This window comes from Mya arenaria, chromosome 3 (genome assembly GCF_026914265.1).
Source record: "Mya arenaria isolate MELC-2E11 chromosome 3, ASM2691426v1".
NCBI classification, from domain to species: Eukaryota; Metazoa; Mollusca; class Bivalvia; order Myida; family Myidae; genus Mya; species Mya arenaria.
The window spans coordinates 7964022-7981427 of NC_069124.1; the positions used below are offsets into that span (position 1 = coordinate 7964022).

The 17406-nt window shown below is 36.9% G+C and overlaps 1 protein-coding gene and 1 pseudogene across 9 annotated transcripts in view; one reads left to right on the plus strand and one right to left on the minus strand.

The window, feature by feature from the left end:
- Window positions 1-1368: 1368 nt before the first annotated feature.
- On the minus strand, window positions 1369-5682 carry LOC128228237 (zinc finger and BTB domain-containing protein 24-like; annotated as a pseudogene).
- Window positions 5683-9879: 4197 nt separating this feature from the next.
- LOC128228253 (centrosomal protein of 135 kDa-like) overlaps window positions 9880-17406 on the plus strand; it is a 31576-nt gene continuing 24049 nt past the window's right edge. For all 9 annotated transcript variants that reach the window (XM_052939438.1, XM_052939441.1, XM_052939446.1 and 6 more), the window contains exons 1-3: window positions 9880-10224; window positions 11238-11405; window positions 15888-16117. In XM_052939438.1, the coding sequence (XP_052795398.1) occupies window positions 9909-10224; window positions 11238-11405; window positions 15888-16117 (714 nt within the window). In that variant the 5' untranslated portion in view covers window positions 9880-9908. The remainder of the gene's footprint in view (window positions 10225-11237; window positions 11406-15887; window positions 16118-17406) is intronic.

Consider the following 17406-nt stretch of genomic DNA (forward strand, 5'->3'; position numbering starts at 1 on the left):
TGTTGACATGAGCTTGTGGTTTGGACAAGTATTGGCATGAGCTTGCAGTGTGGACAAGTATTGGCATGAGTTTGCAGTGTTGACGAGTGTTGGCATGAGCTTGTAGTGTTGAAGAGTGCTGACATGAGCTTGCAGTATGGACAAGTGTTGACATGAGCTTGCAGTGCTGACAAGTGTTGGCATAAGCTTGCAGTGTGGACAAGTGTAAGCATGAGCTTGCAGTGTTGACAAGTGTTGGCATGAGCTTGCAGGGCTGACGAGTATTGGCGTGAGCTTGCAGTGCTGACAAATGTTGGCATGAGCTTGCTGTATGGACAAGTATTGGCATGAGCTAACAGTGCTGACGAGTATTGGCGTGAGCTTGCAGTGCTGACGAGTATTGGCATAAGCTTGCTGTATGGACAAGTATTGGCATGAGCTTACAGTGCTGAAGAGTATTGATGTGAGTTTGCAGTGCTGACGAGTATTAGCATGCACTTGCAGTGCTGACACGTATTGGTATGTGATGCAGCGTGAGCTTTCAGTGGGGATGAGGCATATGTTGCACCTCCTGCATAAATGACACTATCCGATTGGTGGAGAACCATAACATAGCGGGTTGTATAATCCATTTATTTCCTGGTAATTGTATACCCTTTTAATTTAATATTAAAAAAAATCCTATAAAATATACTCTGTGAGATATAAGTTTCACTGTTGGTAGCTTCGCTCTAACATGGTACTAAATTATTATACTGAGGGTGTATATCCCATACACCCCATCTACTTAGATTAAAAAAAGTGCTTTAAAAAGTAAAACATGAAAATTGCCCATACTGCAGAGATTAATTACAATCAAAGTAAAGGCCCCTAGTGTAATGCAAATCCCCTTTTTCTGAGCAAAAGCCCTGGAAAGCCTTCAAAAAGGTCACGGATTTAATTTCCAACACAGTCCAGTCAACACAAGTATGTCAATGACGCCTACAAGTAGCATCTCAAGCGCTGAAAGAAAGGTTCAATCTTCTGTTTACGCCCCTTTCCAGGAAGCTGGGAATATATTGCTTAGCTAGTTGTTCTGGCAGCTATACATGTTTATCATAATGTTTAACTGCAGAGTTATTGACCTTTGTTGCTTTGCTTTGCATTGTCTGCAGCATTAGTTGAAAACTATAGGAGGGAATTAAATAAAACTTCATAATACAATATGTTGAATCACTGCTTCTAAAATGTAGCTTCAAAGACAGTCCAAAAATGAACAAAAAATAACCCTTCAACAATATTGTCATTTTAATTTAAGGTGGGATTTCAAAATATTTCAATACCTTTTCCCTATCAAATCGCTGTTTGGGGTATTTTATAACATTTAGTAATCTTTTTATAAGATTTATTGCTTTTTGACAAAGACAGCAGTTCAACTTCATAGACATTATAATAATTGCACAACTAAACATGTAAACTTATGCTATTCTAAAATAAATATTAAAAATAAATATTAAAGAATATAATACACATCATGGCAACTTCATGAAAGAGACACTAAGGTCTGTCAGTATTAAACAATTTCAAGTTCTGAATATCATTCGCAACAACGGATGAGATGGGATGAGCAAAACTGGAGTGTAAAGAAAACAGAGTTGTATAAGATGGTGTGTCACTCTCCTTTCCCAGGTTTAAAACCTTTATGGCATCACTTTCAGCCATTGTTCCATCTGGCTTCAACTGTTCAACTGTTTGCGTCACTGCAGAAGTCACCACAACAGGCACAGGAACGCTATGCTTGGGGATATTTAAAACACTTTCTGCGCTCTTCCTTTTACTTGAAGAGGTCTGTTCATTTACTGTTGAGAATGTTCCGTCTAAATTTTCTGTAAACAACTGCAAGTGTTCACTATCCGGAACTACTATACTCTGTTGGTGATTGGTTTGTTGTAAATGAATCAACTGAACTGGCATTAATTCTGTTTGATAGTTTCCGTCACTCTTTGGTACTTCCAGCATGATTGTGTTTGAGGCTGTATTGCTTGTAGTGCGATCTTGAACAAGAAATGCAACAGCATGTGATTTACTAGTATTCGATTTCATTTGATGGTCCTGATAATAAGGTAAAGGAGCATACTCATTTTGTGTTCCATCCAGATTGAGATAAGGGTTAAACGGAGGTAGCACATTATGTTTTTGAGTTTCATTGACGTTTGAAACATAAGTGTGTTCAGCCAATTGCTGGTGAACAATATTGCTTAAAACTTGCTCTTGGATTGAGCTTGATTTTGTTGTCTTGTCAATGTTGTCTTTCTCTTTCTCCTCATCATCATGATTTCTCTGAACGATGTCTTCTCGCCAAGTGCTCACATCTTTGTTAATCTTATGGACTGACTGGAGATGTCTTCTAACAACTGAAGGGTCACCAAAGTTTCTTCTACAAAGTTTACATTGAAACGGTCTAAAGCCATCATGTGCTCTTTCATGCCTTTGTAATGCTTGTTTCTGTGTAAATCCTCGACCACAAGTTTCACATTTGAAATCTTTTGTCTCCTTGTGAATGGCACGGTGGGCATTCAATGTAGACCTTTGGTTAAAAGCCTTTCCACAGGATGGGTGGGAACAAACAAATTTCTTCTCCTGTGAGTGCACGGTTTTGTGGTCTCTCAATGCAGACTCGTATGCATAAGACTTTCCACATACCTGGCATACAAATGGCCTCAAACCTTTGTGAACATTCATATGCTGCAGCATGGTATGCTTTTTGTGAAACTCTTGCCACATTCCTGGCAAAGAAAGCTCATTTTGATACCAAGATGTTCATTTTTATTATGAAGCTCCAAATTAAATTTTGATGCAAACATCTTATTGCAGTTATTTTCTTCACATTTATATTCTTTCTTTTTATAGTCTGTTCTATGAGTTTTCATGTGGGCAGCAAAACTCTTCTGGCATTTGTATAGTTTTCCGCATATTTCACAAGTACTAGGGTTGTCCTCATGTGTCACATAATGGCGAGTCAGGTATTTGATATTCAAAAACACTTTTTCACAAACTCTACATTTCACAAGAGAATCTTTACTGCCCTCCATTGAGTCCTCAGATGGCTCAGTAGCATTTGAATCACATGATTTTACGGTAGAGTGTGTAGCGTTTTCATAAATTTGTTTTTTAAGAAGCTGTTTAATACTTGATGTCCCCATTTTGATAATTTCATTTTTCTTCCTTACAATACTTTTTGCTTTCTTAAGTTCTTCTTCAACCAGTTTCTGCACCATAAAATCATGTAAAAAGCTCTCCATTTTTTCACTTGGTACTTTCCCTGATATTCCAACTTTCCAATTGTTCAGAACATTTTCATTACCACCAACATCAGTTACTTTAACATCACCATCATTGGTCATTTCTGAGAAATCATTTAACTCTACTTTAACTTTACAATCGCTATGTGCATCTTTATTATCAGAGTCATCATCCTCATAATCGTTAAATTCGCTAAGGTATCTTTCTTCATCTGTATCTTCCTCCAACATTTGTGGCTGACTCGGGTCAATGAAATCTGCACTGTCCTCAAAATCTTCATGAGCAGGCTCACTCGTATTCCCATGATCAGCAAAAGTGGAAATGTTGTTTCCAGGAAACTGTGAGACATAATCATGCTTCTTTTCAAGATTAATGTATCCGGTTCATTCTGCGTAACCCCAACACCACGACTGAGAGCTTCAGCAGCCTCAACCAGCGCCGAGAATGATATTGACTGGTTGGCAATTGGGGTCTGGTTCTGAAAAAAGGGAATATTTTTTAGATGTACATGTATTCACTACAATCAGTACCAATGTGCTTGTCATGTTGCTTTATTTACAGTAATTACTTTCAACAGGAATATTTTGTTATGAATACCAAAGCTGTTATTTTCACTTTAGTGTCAAAATTAAACATATTTATACTCATATCTGAAAAATGACTCTGTACAAGAAAAGGGCACAGCAGGGTGTAGTGAAAAGGCAGCAGGCTTCCAGAAAAAGGCAGCGGGGCCCCAAGTTATTACTTAATTATTTTCAATTATTGTAGTGTGAGTGGGCTAGAACCAGCTGCCCGGTTAGCTAAGTTGGTTAGAGCACTGTGCTAGTCTTCCAGCGGTCATGGGTTCAAGCCCCACACCGGGTGGTCACACTTTTCCTCCAAGGTTTACTTTACTGGTGGCAGCGGTAAACAGCAGAAGTGCCTCCGTCCGCCTTAAATGTTAACTGGGAGGAGGAGTGTAGTGCGAATGGACTTGAACCGGCTGCCCTGTTAGCTCAGTTTGTTACGCACCAGTCAATTGTAACTAACCACCGCCCTCCCCGAAGGTTCGGGGGTAGCCAGGGAAATGGGCAGTATTTTTACCTTTCAGGTGGCCCTGCAGTGCCGGGTGAATGCAGTGGTTTTGTCTTTGCGCCAAACATGGCCGGGAATGGGCCTTTCTAAGAGTCCCAGGGGTAAGAGGCATTTGACTGGGATTTTACTAGTCTAAAATAATAGACGTGTTATACAGGATTCTTCCAATCCCTAACGTCTAAACGGGAATGTGCAAAAAAGGGGGTGTTTTAAAAATATTGAAATTGCTTTAAGTGAAGTATTTTATGGTTGAAATTGATCATAAAGAGTTATATTCCTATTTCACCATGTAAGTGAAATGTTATTTTGCAATAAACAAGAATTTAATGCATTAAAACAAGTTGTTTACCTTTCCAATAAAACGAAAGTTGACTGACACAGACAACAATTATGCAAAGGGGAACAACTCGATATAATCGTAATAACTCGGCCTCCTCCGACAAAGCTTCGAGATAGACCTCGTTACACAATCGTAACAACTCGCCCATGGCCGAAATGTTCCGAGCGATTTAAAACTGTGCCCTAGAGCCTTGCAGGTGCCCTTCATGTATATATCGTTATGTTTTGACAGAATGAAATAAAGAAAAGCTGTCAAACTCATAATTATAAGTTGGATATTTATTTTTTGTGTACGGAAAATATAAAATAACATTATCTGGTAATATTTCTTGTTTTTATGATATTTTATAGACGCTATATGCTTTAAGCCGGAATCCTGATCGGAACAACTACCCACTTTTGATACTGAACAATTTGTACGTGAAGGATTTGCCATATCAAAAAAAAAAAATCTGTCAACGTACAACTATTTGAACTAGGATTTTACCAGCAGTTTGTCCCCACAGAACGGGGATTTTACCTGGGCTTGGCTGGACAGAAAGTGGAAGTCCCTGTTATCCCCCAGACCGGGGGGGGGCATTGGTTACAATTGACTGGTGCATTAGAGCACCATGTTAGTGTTCCGGCAGTCGTTGGTTCGAGCCCCACACCGGGCGCACTTTTCCTCCAAGATTTACTTTAGGATTACCTCCATTGGAGTGTACGAGCTGTCCATTGATCCAAACACTGCTTGAGTATTCATTAAAGCATTCTGAACGTTGATCAATGAGTGCAATGTTCCTTGCAAGACAACACTGTCATCAGACTTGGAAATGCTGACATTTTCTGTGTCACAAATTTTTGTCAGCACTGCATCTACATGGACAACTGCAGGAAAAGAGTCGAAGAATTCTTGGGCTATTGTTGCGTTAACTCTGCAGAAAACATTCACCATTTTAAATAAATAACAAAGATCAGCTGATGTATTAGTAGTTTCAGTTTTGATTTTACAGCAGCCATTTTTAGAGAAGTTACAGCAATTTTATTTACCGCAAAGAAATTTACCAAAACGAAAAAATAAAGGAAAGAAGAACTCGTTATAAAGGTAATTCGTCCAATATGGGAACTCCTTTACACTATTAAACAGGTGCTCAAATTATTTTTGTCGTTTTTTAAGTGAGGAACATGTTCGGTGAGGAACAAAATGGCGGATTCTTTGTGTATTGTTGTATTTTTTGTTGACATATTGACCTGGTAAGTAGGTTTATATCACTGTTATAATTTAAATAAAAACACCTACACGAAAGCCAGACCTAAACGCTACTCTTTATTTTCAAGAAGCGTTAACAATAAGTAATTGAATGTATAAGCTGAAAGATTGTTTGTTAACACAGTGAAGAAAGAAAATTGCTGGTTTTAATCAAAATTTGAAGTTCTTGGCCTTATTTTATAAATTAAATTATTATCGCGTTTTTTGCATCTATATTTCTTTGCGACGGCCTATGCGCAAAGGCCTAGTTTAAGCCTTCTATAAGTGACCCCCCCCCCAAACTGTGTATAGTACACAACATCTGTGTATGGATCTTAATCTTTATTGCCTTGTGCTGTCTATCAGACCTCTGTTCTGAGTATCCTGCTATGCAGATCAAGTTTTATTATAGAAATAGTCAACCCTTTATGGCCCTGACCCAATAAACAAATATACAGGAAACTGGCCCCTACTGTGACACCAGTGCATTTAACAGGGGATGCACAACAGGGGATCATCATGCCAGACATTCCTTAAACTAGGCCATTATGGGTACTATGTGTTCAATTGTTTATGTTTAAACACCTGTATGCCGTGAAAGTTCTATGCAATTTTTGTTCGGTGCAGAATCAGACTAACCCTTATGGTTCTCTGATATCTAAGTGTAAGTAAAACACGAGCTGTACATAACTAAGGTTTACACTCATGACTAAAGGCGATTTCTTGCCCAATAATTAGTATGTTCATCTATAACTTTGCCCGAAAATGGCTTTACCGGAACTTGGACGCAACTCATGCATTTTTTTTTCATTTTGTAAACAAACAATCTTTCAAAGCAGATATAACCTTTTTACTCTTTTACAAGATGTAATGATATAACTTATTACTAACTAGCCGAGATGAACTCGAATCTAAAACCATGCCATTCGTTGGGCATATATATATATAATAACTAGCCATAATGCATGCAGTCAGTATCATCGACACCCACTAAATCTAATGAAGACATTTTAGAAGTCCAATTTCACCATGTCAGAAAATAATCCTATATGGCACTATCAACTCTAATATTATTCATTGATCAGATGTACAAGACAGGTATCTGTGGAAAAACTGTTTCTAAAACCTGAGTGTAATCCATACATCACATGTGCAGCAGATTTTAACTGACTAAACCGTATTAAGTTATCTAATATACACATACTGTGTTTAGATACTACACTAAGGAAACTAGCAGGTCTTATGTTTTCTATATCAAGGTTACTGTTTTTCTTAAACACATGTTATACACGTGCATTTGTCATTGTTTTCAGTGATGGCATATTTACAATGTACGCGATTGGATTTTTTTAATCATTCTTCAAAAATATCTAGCGTAACTTTAAATATATGTCAGTAGCTTTAGCATCGTCTGATAGGGACGACGCATGACGCCTGACGCATTACTTTGACCCCATTCATCATGGAACGGGTCAACCGTGTGTGTCCGACGATGATCATTCTGGGACTAACTGGACCTTTGTTTATTTGAGTTTATCAAGGTCTGCCCGCGCCCATTGGCTGCATTATGGCTTGACCCCGCCGTGACGCCATCACGACTTAAATTGTGTTTAAATGCCATAAGTGACATGAGATAGAAGTGACAGCAATTCGCAGTCAAATCCAGGCATTGAAAGACTTGAAGAAACAGAGTGAGATACAAGAAATCCGGGTGCGATACCCTAGCTCTTTGCGAAGAGACCTCTTGGTTCTTTAACGTGCTCGGTGTAAAGCACCGATACACGGGATACAACTTTCCTGGGTTGAACCAGTACTGAGTACACCACTTTCCCAAGCACTACCCTTTAAATGCCAAACGCCAGGCAAGGGAGCTACTTGTACCAGCTTTTAACGTCTTTCGGTATGACGCCTGGGATCGAACCCACGACCTCCCGCTCCGTAAGCGGACGCTTAACCACAAGGCCACGGAGACGGTTGACTAACTGGACCATCATTATTGTAGGCCTATATACTGCTGGTTAAAAATGGAACCTGGTCAAATAGCCCCGATTTTGGTCAAATAGCCCCCCACTTTTGGTACAAAAGCCCCACCTGAAAAAAAAATGGTCAAAACGCCCCCAATTTGGTCGAAAAGCCCCCATTTTGGTCAAATATCCACCACTTCTTTTTTATTTGAAATTAGAGATAAGCATATATATGACATGAACCTGTCCGTATGGAAACTGTAGACTGCAACCGTAAACATGATATAGATTTTCTTTCCGGTAAAACAGCTCTCGTCGAAAGAGGTTTTTAAATCTCCGCCATATTCAAAACAAGCGCCTGTCAAAACATGTTTACGACATAAATTATTTTTTCATATACTACCTTAAATTCTGCTTTTTGACAGGTAAGTAAATTTCTTACTTGCAGAACGTTTGAGTAATGAGGTGCCAAGTCAAAATTAGCAACATGGCGTAACATGCGAGCCCCTTCAAAAATAATATATTTTCTGTTGACAAGTGTTGTTATTTTTTACCACAATTGACACAAACAATTACAAAAACGTAAAACTCAGTGCTACTGTTTAGGCAGTCATGGTTAGAGTCCTACATTTGCGAAAAATGTGCGCGGTGTGTGGGGATTGAACCAACGACCACCGCTACTCTTACTAGCAGTTGCATGGCACTCTTACCATCTAACCAACTGAAGTAACCAGGCAGCTGACTCTTACACCTCCAACTCCCACGGGGTTACTTTTTTTGGTAACAGCAGCAACATTTGATTCATATTCAACTCATGGGCAACATTAAAAATATTATAAATGATGTTCTTTTTGAATTGGAATCAAGGTTTGTATCAATTTACATCAGTGCACACACCTGCATGTGAAGCATAAAAAAATCAGAAATGTTGTTAGTTTCCATTTTGCAGCTACCATACACTTCTTAAAGCTGCACTCTCTCAGAAAACCGTTTTTACAACTTTTTTATTTTTTGTCTTGGAAAGAGCAAATTATTGCGTAAATATTGGAAAACCAGTGATATAAGATTACTGACAAAAAATCAGATCGTAGATTTGCATATTTTTGTTTAAAAATTAAGGTTTTATAGCTTAAACCGTTACTAACGGTTAAAGAAAAATGCATAAATCATCAATGTTTGAACCTAAATATAAAAATCTGCGATCTAATTTTTTGTCAGCGCTCTTATATAACTGGTGCTCATGGATTTATGCAAAAATTGGCTCGTTCCAAGACAAAAAATAAAAAAGTTGTCAAAACGTTAAATCTGTGAGAGTGCAGCTTTAAACCTCATATTTAAGGATCATTATTTTTTAGTTATAGACTTATAGTTAAGCATTTCCTTCAAATGAAATAAACATCATTTTGATGAATTCTATTTCAGTTAAATCTGTTTTGTTAATTTTATTGTAGACTACTTGAAATTGTGCCAGACTCCTTGATATTCGCCACTGCAGTGCTTATATTTATGTTGTGATATGTTGATCATTATGGACGGCATGCTAGCTACACTTTTTGTTACATGAATGCACAAGTGATTGTGCAATAGAAAAGTTAGAATAGTTAATGTATGGACAGAATTTATATTTAACTGTGTCTCTATTTTTTAAGCGTAATCATATTTCATTATTTTCAAGCCAGTAATAATTTTTATCCTTTCAATGCAAGCCAGGTATCTGTTAATCTTTAATCCAGATATTATACACCAACACCACTGGATAGTTTACACTTTATTCAGACTTCACAATAAGTAGTCACACAGATATATTTCACACTGATGTAGCTTAGCAAGTTCATGACGTCATGACGTCACAATGACGTCACCTAATGTTGTTTCTAAAGGAAGAGTATTCTAACTTAAAACAGAGTTGTAAAACATGAAATTAACAGTATGGTCCCAGTCCTCAGAAGCTAAGAGGCAATCTCTATATCCCAACCATTCAGTTCTCATTTCCATTTCAGATATATGTTTTAAAGCAATACTTAATACCGGACTGACAAACAATGTCAAACACAGCCACAGCCCAAGCCCAGCAGAAGTTCTCTAACCTTCGAAAACGTCTGGACCAACTGGGCTACAAACAACCCCTGGGTATAGAATCTCTACCTCTTGTCGAGAAACTGTTTGCTGATCTTGTGCACACAACAGAAAGTCTCAAAAATGCCAAGTTAAATCTCGGCAAGCAGACAACTGAACATGTGGATGTGGATTCTGTTGTAGAGGCTTACAAGAGTGATAATGCCAAACTTGTGAAGGAGAATAATGACTTACACAAACAGTTGATTAAACAGAAAGAAGAATCAGATGCAATACTTAGAGGTAAGATAGGTTAATAGTAATAAAGGATGGATGCTCCATATACATACAAGCCAATGACTTCCTCCACAATTGTATGCTCTATTTTCTTTGTTAAATTATATTTTCTGAAAGTTGTGAAAATACTGTTAACCCTTAAGCCACTATGTTATTAATGCCTAATGGCTTATCAGTGCTGAATAAATAACATGGAATTCTTAGCATTTTACCATGAATGGTAATATATACATAACTCTTGCTATAGTAGAGATATAGCCATAAAACTATATGTGTTTGAATCACCGAAAGTCACTCTTTCAGAATATGACATTTTTACCAGCATACTTTGCCTTTTTTTACCTGTTCAGGTGAGTTAATTGGCAAAAAAGAAAGATTTTTCAAAGTTTCTTCAGTTTTATTGATTAATCTTTGGTATATTATTTCTTTATTGATAGATATAGATAAAATATTAAAGTGAAAATATAATCAACAAAAAATGTAACAATATTGGCATTTTATAATGACTTTACTGCACAGGTAAAGCAACAGGTGAGTAAAAAAAAATCAACATTTCTATTTTTATTTTTGGATTTTTCTTTTATCAGCAAGTCTTCAATTCCAAATATAATTCATTATGAAGGCAATTAATAGTCCTTAAACACTGTTAAGTAACAAAAACATCTAAATATAAAATTATATTTCATACATTTGTGACCTTGGGCGTCTTTTACTCATCACTGTCAGATCTCTGTTTCACACTGTTTGAAGTTAATTAAAGAAAAAAAAAAATTGGTATAAAAAAGACAGTCAAATAACTAAGTGTGTTGATCATAAACATTCAGTGCTTACATACTGTTAAATTCAAAGTCTGATGCCTGTTATAAATTTCTGATAATTATGATTGATTGTTAAATTGATTATGGTACATGTTTGAATGTTTTTAATTCTTGTTGAACTTTATTAGCTTTCATTTGAAAAAAAACATGTTTTGAAGAAACCATTGCCAGTGTTTATATAATCCCCATTTCTTTACTCAGAGCTGAAGGCGTCCCTTCGGAAGCTTGAACACGAGAATGCGGACCTCAAGTTCCTCAACAATCAGTATGTACACAAGGTGCGAGGGTTGGAGCGCGAGAGCAAGGAGAAGTCGGACCGTATACTCAACCTGCAGGAGAAAAACTTCCATGCTGTCGTTTCAACACCAGGTGAGACAGTCATTGAAACTGGACGTTCTGATGAACAAGCCAGAATGCTTACACAATTGCTAGTCATCGACATTTTTAACAAGCCCTGCTATAATCCAGGATTTGAGCAAGCTTCAAATTATTTTACCAATGCAGGAATTTGAAATAAAGTATATTGGCTCTTTTTGACATAAACAATTTTTAATCACCCCTCAAATGTTTTAATACGCCTGTTTTTAAAAAAACCTGGACTAATTGTTGTTTTACCTGCAGTGTATGGGCGGGCGGCGTTCAATATATCGCTGCTGAATGACTTAAGAAGCCTTTGTCCAATGATCTCCAAATTTGTTCAGATTATCTTGGACAAGTTTTACAACCAGACATAACGCTCTAGTGACTAAGAGTTGTCAACCTATAATTAAAGAACTTACCTAAAATAGGTCGTGTCTGCAATAGTCACAATGTGTATAGGTGTAATATCTCTGACAAGGTTGATAACCAACAATATCGCTGTAGTAACCTGGGAGTTATCCCCCTTTAATTATAAAAATTACTTCAAAGCGGTCTTGTCCGTTCATAAATAATTTTTGAAGCATTTGTCCAATCATCACCAAACGCAGTCAGAATGTGTATGAGCATAATATCTCCAACAATTTTGATATCCATCCATATCACTCTAGTCACTCGAGAGTTATCAACCATGATTTTTTAGCTCAACTATTCGAAGAATAAGGAGAGCTATACTACTCACCCAAGCGTTGGCGTCGGCGTCACCCCTTGGTTAAGGTTTTGCGTGTAAGCACACATAGGTAAATATCTCAGCAACTACTAGAGGTATTGCATTGAGACTTTATACAATGGTACTCAACCATCAAACCTACTTAATTAACCAAGTTAGATAACTCTAGTTTGCATTTATTGCCAATAATAGGCCTTTATTATTTGACTTAGAAATTCTTGTTAAGGTTTTGCATGCAAGCACACATAGATTAATATCTCAGCAACTACTTGAGGTATTGCATTGACACATTATACAATGGTACTCAACAATCTAACCTACCTTATTCATCAAGTTAGATAACTATAGTTTGCATTTAATGCAAATAATAGCCCCTTTATTATTTGACTTAAGATTCTGGTTAAGGTTTTGCGTGCAAGCACACATAGGTTAATATCTCAGCAAGTGCTTGTGGTATTGCCTTGAGACTTGATACAATGGTACTCAACCATCCAACTTACTTAATTAACCAAGTTAGATAACTCTAGTTTGCATTTAATGCAAATAATTGCCCTTTATAAATTCTGGTTAAGGTTTTGCGTGTAAGCACACATAGGTTAATATCTCAGCAACTACTTGAGGTATTGCATTGAGACTTGATACAATGGTACGCAACCATCCAACCTACTTAATTAACCAAGTTAGATAACTCTAGTTTGCATTTAATGCAAATAATTGCCCTTTATTATTCGACTAAGAAATTCTGGTTAAGGTTTTGCATGTAAGCACACATAGGTAAATATCTCAGCAACTATTAGAGGTATTGCATTGAGACTTTATACAATGGTACTCAACCATCCAACCTACTAAATTAATCAAGTTAGATAACTCTAGTTTGCATTTAATGCAACATAATTGCCCTTTATTATTAGACTTAGAAATTTTGGTTAAGGTTTTGCATGTAACCACTTTTAAGTCAATACAGCGAATACATCATGTATTGCATTAAAACTTTACACACAGGCTCCATACCATTTAACCTTATTATTTTATCAAGTAAGATAACTCTATCTTTCATATTATATAATTTTTGCCCCTTTATTATGCGACTTAGAAATTCTGGTTAAGGTCTTGCATGCTAGCACACACAGTCTTCCCGAAATGTGCCGGTCCGCCGGACATGTCCGGCAAATTTTGAACAGGTCCGGCAGATCTTCCGAAAATGACGGTCCGGATGCCCGACATATTTTGAGACAACTGAATAGCGAAAAGGTATTTAAAAGCGAAATGTCTATAAAAACTTTCGCTGATTATTTGCCTTTGCGGTAGTTAGTCAATCCCATACTGATATTGACGTCACATAACATCGCCAAAAGTCGGCCGTTTCCGATTTCTGATATGCAATCATGATGTTGATTCCCGGGGATAAATGAGTAAATACGATTCATCAGTAAATACATTTTATTACATCAGTTTTGATTTGTTCTTGGTTTGCAACAAAGTACAATCAAAATCGTCGGCACGCAATTTACTTCGTCTGCAGTCAAAATGGCGGCGGTTGGTGGAATTACCGGACGACCGAAAAAACAGAAAGCACCTTAATGGCAGCATTGTTTAAATATTTTTTTGCGAGACCAAGTGTTTTTTTTTTTTACTAAACGACATGTCAATGTAAAGTTTATATGGTTTTTTTTATGAACTAAATCAGGAAAGCATTCAAAACAGTTGACATTCATTTTTTTTACTCTTTATGTATACTATGACATATATGTTCGGACAGGCAAATATTTTTTCGGACAGGCAAAAACTTCCAAAGTGCCTGTCCGGTGGACAGGCGGAATTTTTACAATTTCGGGAAGACTGCACACATAGGATAATATCTCAGCAACTACTTGATGTATTGCATTGAGACTTTATACAATGGTATTCAACCACCCAACCTAATTGAATAACCAAGTTAGATAACTGTAATATGCAAATAATGGCCCTTTATTATTACACTTAAACATTCTGGTTAAAATTTTGCATGTAACCACATTTATGTTAATATCTCAGCACATCATGTATTGCATTGAAATCTAATCTAACAGTGATCCATGCATGTTTCATCAAAACTTTTCAATCCTTACACTGAAAAGCTGCGGAATAGTCGAGCGCTGTCTCTGTGACAGCTCTTGTTTTTTCTTAAAATTGGTCTTGTCTGCTTAACAACTTGAGAAGCCTAAATTTGGTCAGAATGTGTATTTGCATAACATCTTTGAAAATTTTTATAACCAGCAATATTGCTTGAAACACTGGAGAGCTATCACCTTTAATTATAGAAATAACCTCAAATCGATCTTTTCCATTCTATAACTTTAAAAACTGTTGTTCAATTATGACCATATTTGGTCAGGATGTGTATGGGCATAATATCTCAGACAAGTTTGATAGCCGTATCACTTGAGTCATTCAAGAATTATAGCCCTTTAGTTATAGAAATTGCCTAGAATTTGTCCAATCAATTACTTAAGAATCCTTTGTCCAATTATCACCAAATATGTCTAAATGTGGCTTAACGTACACCCACTTATCATTATACTTGGTGTCCTAAAATTAGGACGGGTATCTGTTTTGACAGTCAGTGCTCTTGTTTTTATTAAAGTACAATAGTGTACACTACAAACCATGCATTTTTGCAAAAAGTGTGTTGACTTCGGGGAAGAGATTGCATTGTCATGTTGACGGGTGGAGATATATATTCTATGGTAGCCAATGCGGTGGTAAGCATATCACTATGTACATCTGATGTGGCATATTGCCGCTGTGGGGCTTACCCATGCAAATATTTTAACAGGTGACTGCGGGTACAAAAAGAAGATTGTAAATTGTACGCAGAATAGCTTTCACCTGATTACGAGGGTTAACAATATCCCCCACACTTGACAATTAGGTTGCTGGAATATTAAGTTTTGGTAAAAGCATTTTTGATAAAAGTTGATTGATACTAAAATATAACTATGAAAGGGCTTTCACGTCTTTAGGAAGAGCTTGCAGAATAAGCTCCGTTCGTTTTTCTTGCATCTCTGTATGAAGAGCAGAGGTTATTTTATGTTTTTGTAAATGCCAAAACTTTAATCTAAATGGAATTTAGTTTTCATTGCGCTAAGTGTTTGTTTAAGTGTGATCTGTAATGTATGTTACTATTCAAAGTTTTTCGGAAACATCACTAGCTACCTTTTACCACCAATAATAAATAATATATAGTTATACGATACGTAAGGAAAAATCATGGCAATAAGCAAAATCTGCACAAGTGGCTGGTAGTGTAGTTTCCTCATTAACTATTTGAATGTGTAAAAACTATCAACCTACCTATAGCGTAGTGGCTTTGGTAAAGGCCTCTGCATATATATCATTTTTATTGTCCTTCATAATTAAAATGTATTTTAGTTTTGTCTGTTTGTCAAGGATAAAAAAATCAAGGTTTGGTGATAGCCTAAGTGTCGGGGTCTTGTAGACACTTTGACCTTGGTCACAACTTATAAACAATTCAAGGTACTGAGTAATTCGAATGAAACTTAGGATACATGTAACCAGAGATACTATGCATTTGTAAAGCAAGGCCCATATCTCTCTTTAACAATAAGTCTGCCCCTCCTTTGCCTGGAAAACAACATTTAAGCATTGGCATTTGCTGCATGGAGCTCGTGTTTGTTGATTGTAGAGAATTGTACATAATTACCACTAGATAGAAGTCTTAACAATCTTGCCCATACAAATACATTTATAAATTACTTTTACAGGAGGAAAGAAAAAGACAATACCATTCCGTCGCCAACGTATGGAGATTGATTGCACCGTTCCACCTGCTGATGACTACCATCGAACCAAACCCAGTTTAGCTGATGACCCGTACGTGGCTGATCTCCTCCAGGTTGCCGATGGGCGCATAGCGGAGCTTGATCAACAGGTTTCGGATCTGTCAGACCGATGTGAGATTTCTGACCGCAAGTTGGCTAGCTTCCGACAACAGGTAGGCTTTCATTAGTTTCATCCATCTCATTGTAGATTGATTACTGACAGTGGTACGTGCTTAATGACATGATCTTGTCTGACTCTGTCTCATAGACCACATAAGTGCCTGTGTCCACAACAGTCCTTTCTCTGATACTGCATGTTGCAGCATTTAACATAGCATTGCTACTGGTATCTGGAAATGGATAGTCATTTTCGGGATAAAAAGAGTACTTTGACTTATATAATTTCATATTGATCACTTTCTTATAATATGAAAACTCTTTACTAGTGATGTTCCGATGATAATCGAAAATCGATTAGTTATACCCCCCAAAACAAAGTTTTTATACCCCCCAAAACAAAGTTTGGGGGGGGGTATACTGGAATCGGGTTGTCCGTCTGTCCGTCTGTCTGTCCGTCTGTCCGTCCGTTTTTTTTTTGTCCGGGATTCATCTTTGTCGTTATTGAACAAATCTTTTTCAAACTTTCAGATATTAATGGCCATGATGTAAACTTGCGCCTCTGTGAAATTGGTACGGGTCACATGACCCTGACCAGAGTTATCTCCCCTTGATGTTTTAAAGTAGGCAAAATAAGCCCTGTCCGGGATTCATCTTTGTTATTATTCAACAAATCTTTATCAAACTTTCAGAAATTAATGGCCATGTTGTAAACTTTTGCCTCTGTGAATTTGGTACAGGTCACATGACCCTGACTGGAGTTATCTCCCCTTGATGTGTTAAAGTAGGCAAAATAAGCCCTGTCCGGGATTCATCTTTGTTATTATTCAACAAATCTTTATCAAACTTTCAGAAATTAATGGCCATGTTGTAAACTTTCGCCTCTGTGAATTTGGTACAGGTCACATGACCCTGACTGGAGTTATCTCCCCTTGTAGGCAAAATTAGCTTTGTCCGGCCTAACTCCAGGGCAAACAACCTAGACATGGAGGGGTGGGGGGTATTCGTTAGCCTATGGCTTACAGTTCTAGTTGGACCTGAAATCGGCGACAATCGATTGTATTTGGTTATAATCGATCATCGAAAAAAATAAAAATTATTAAGTGTTCAGATGTCAGCTTTAATAAAATCCATAATGAGCACAAAAATTAATTATTCTTTAAACAACAACACTTAATATCTTCAATCATAGACATAACGTATGTGCATATAATGATTTAGAGTTTAATACTGTACATGAATAAAACAACAATTCAGGTACTATCTAGTATTTATAAAATGATTGTACTATCGATTATCGGTTACTTGATTGAAACCGATTATTGTTAGTAAAATTGGAACCGAT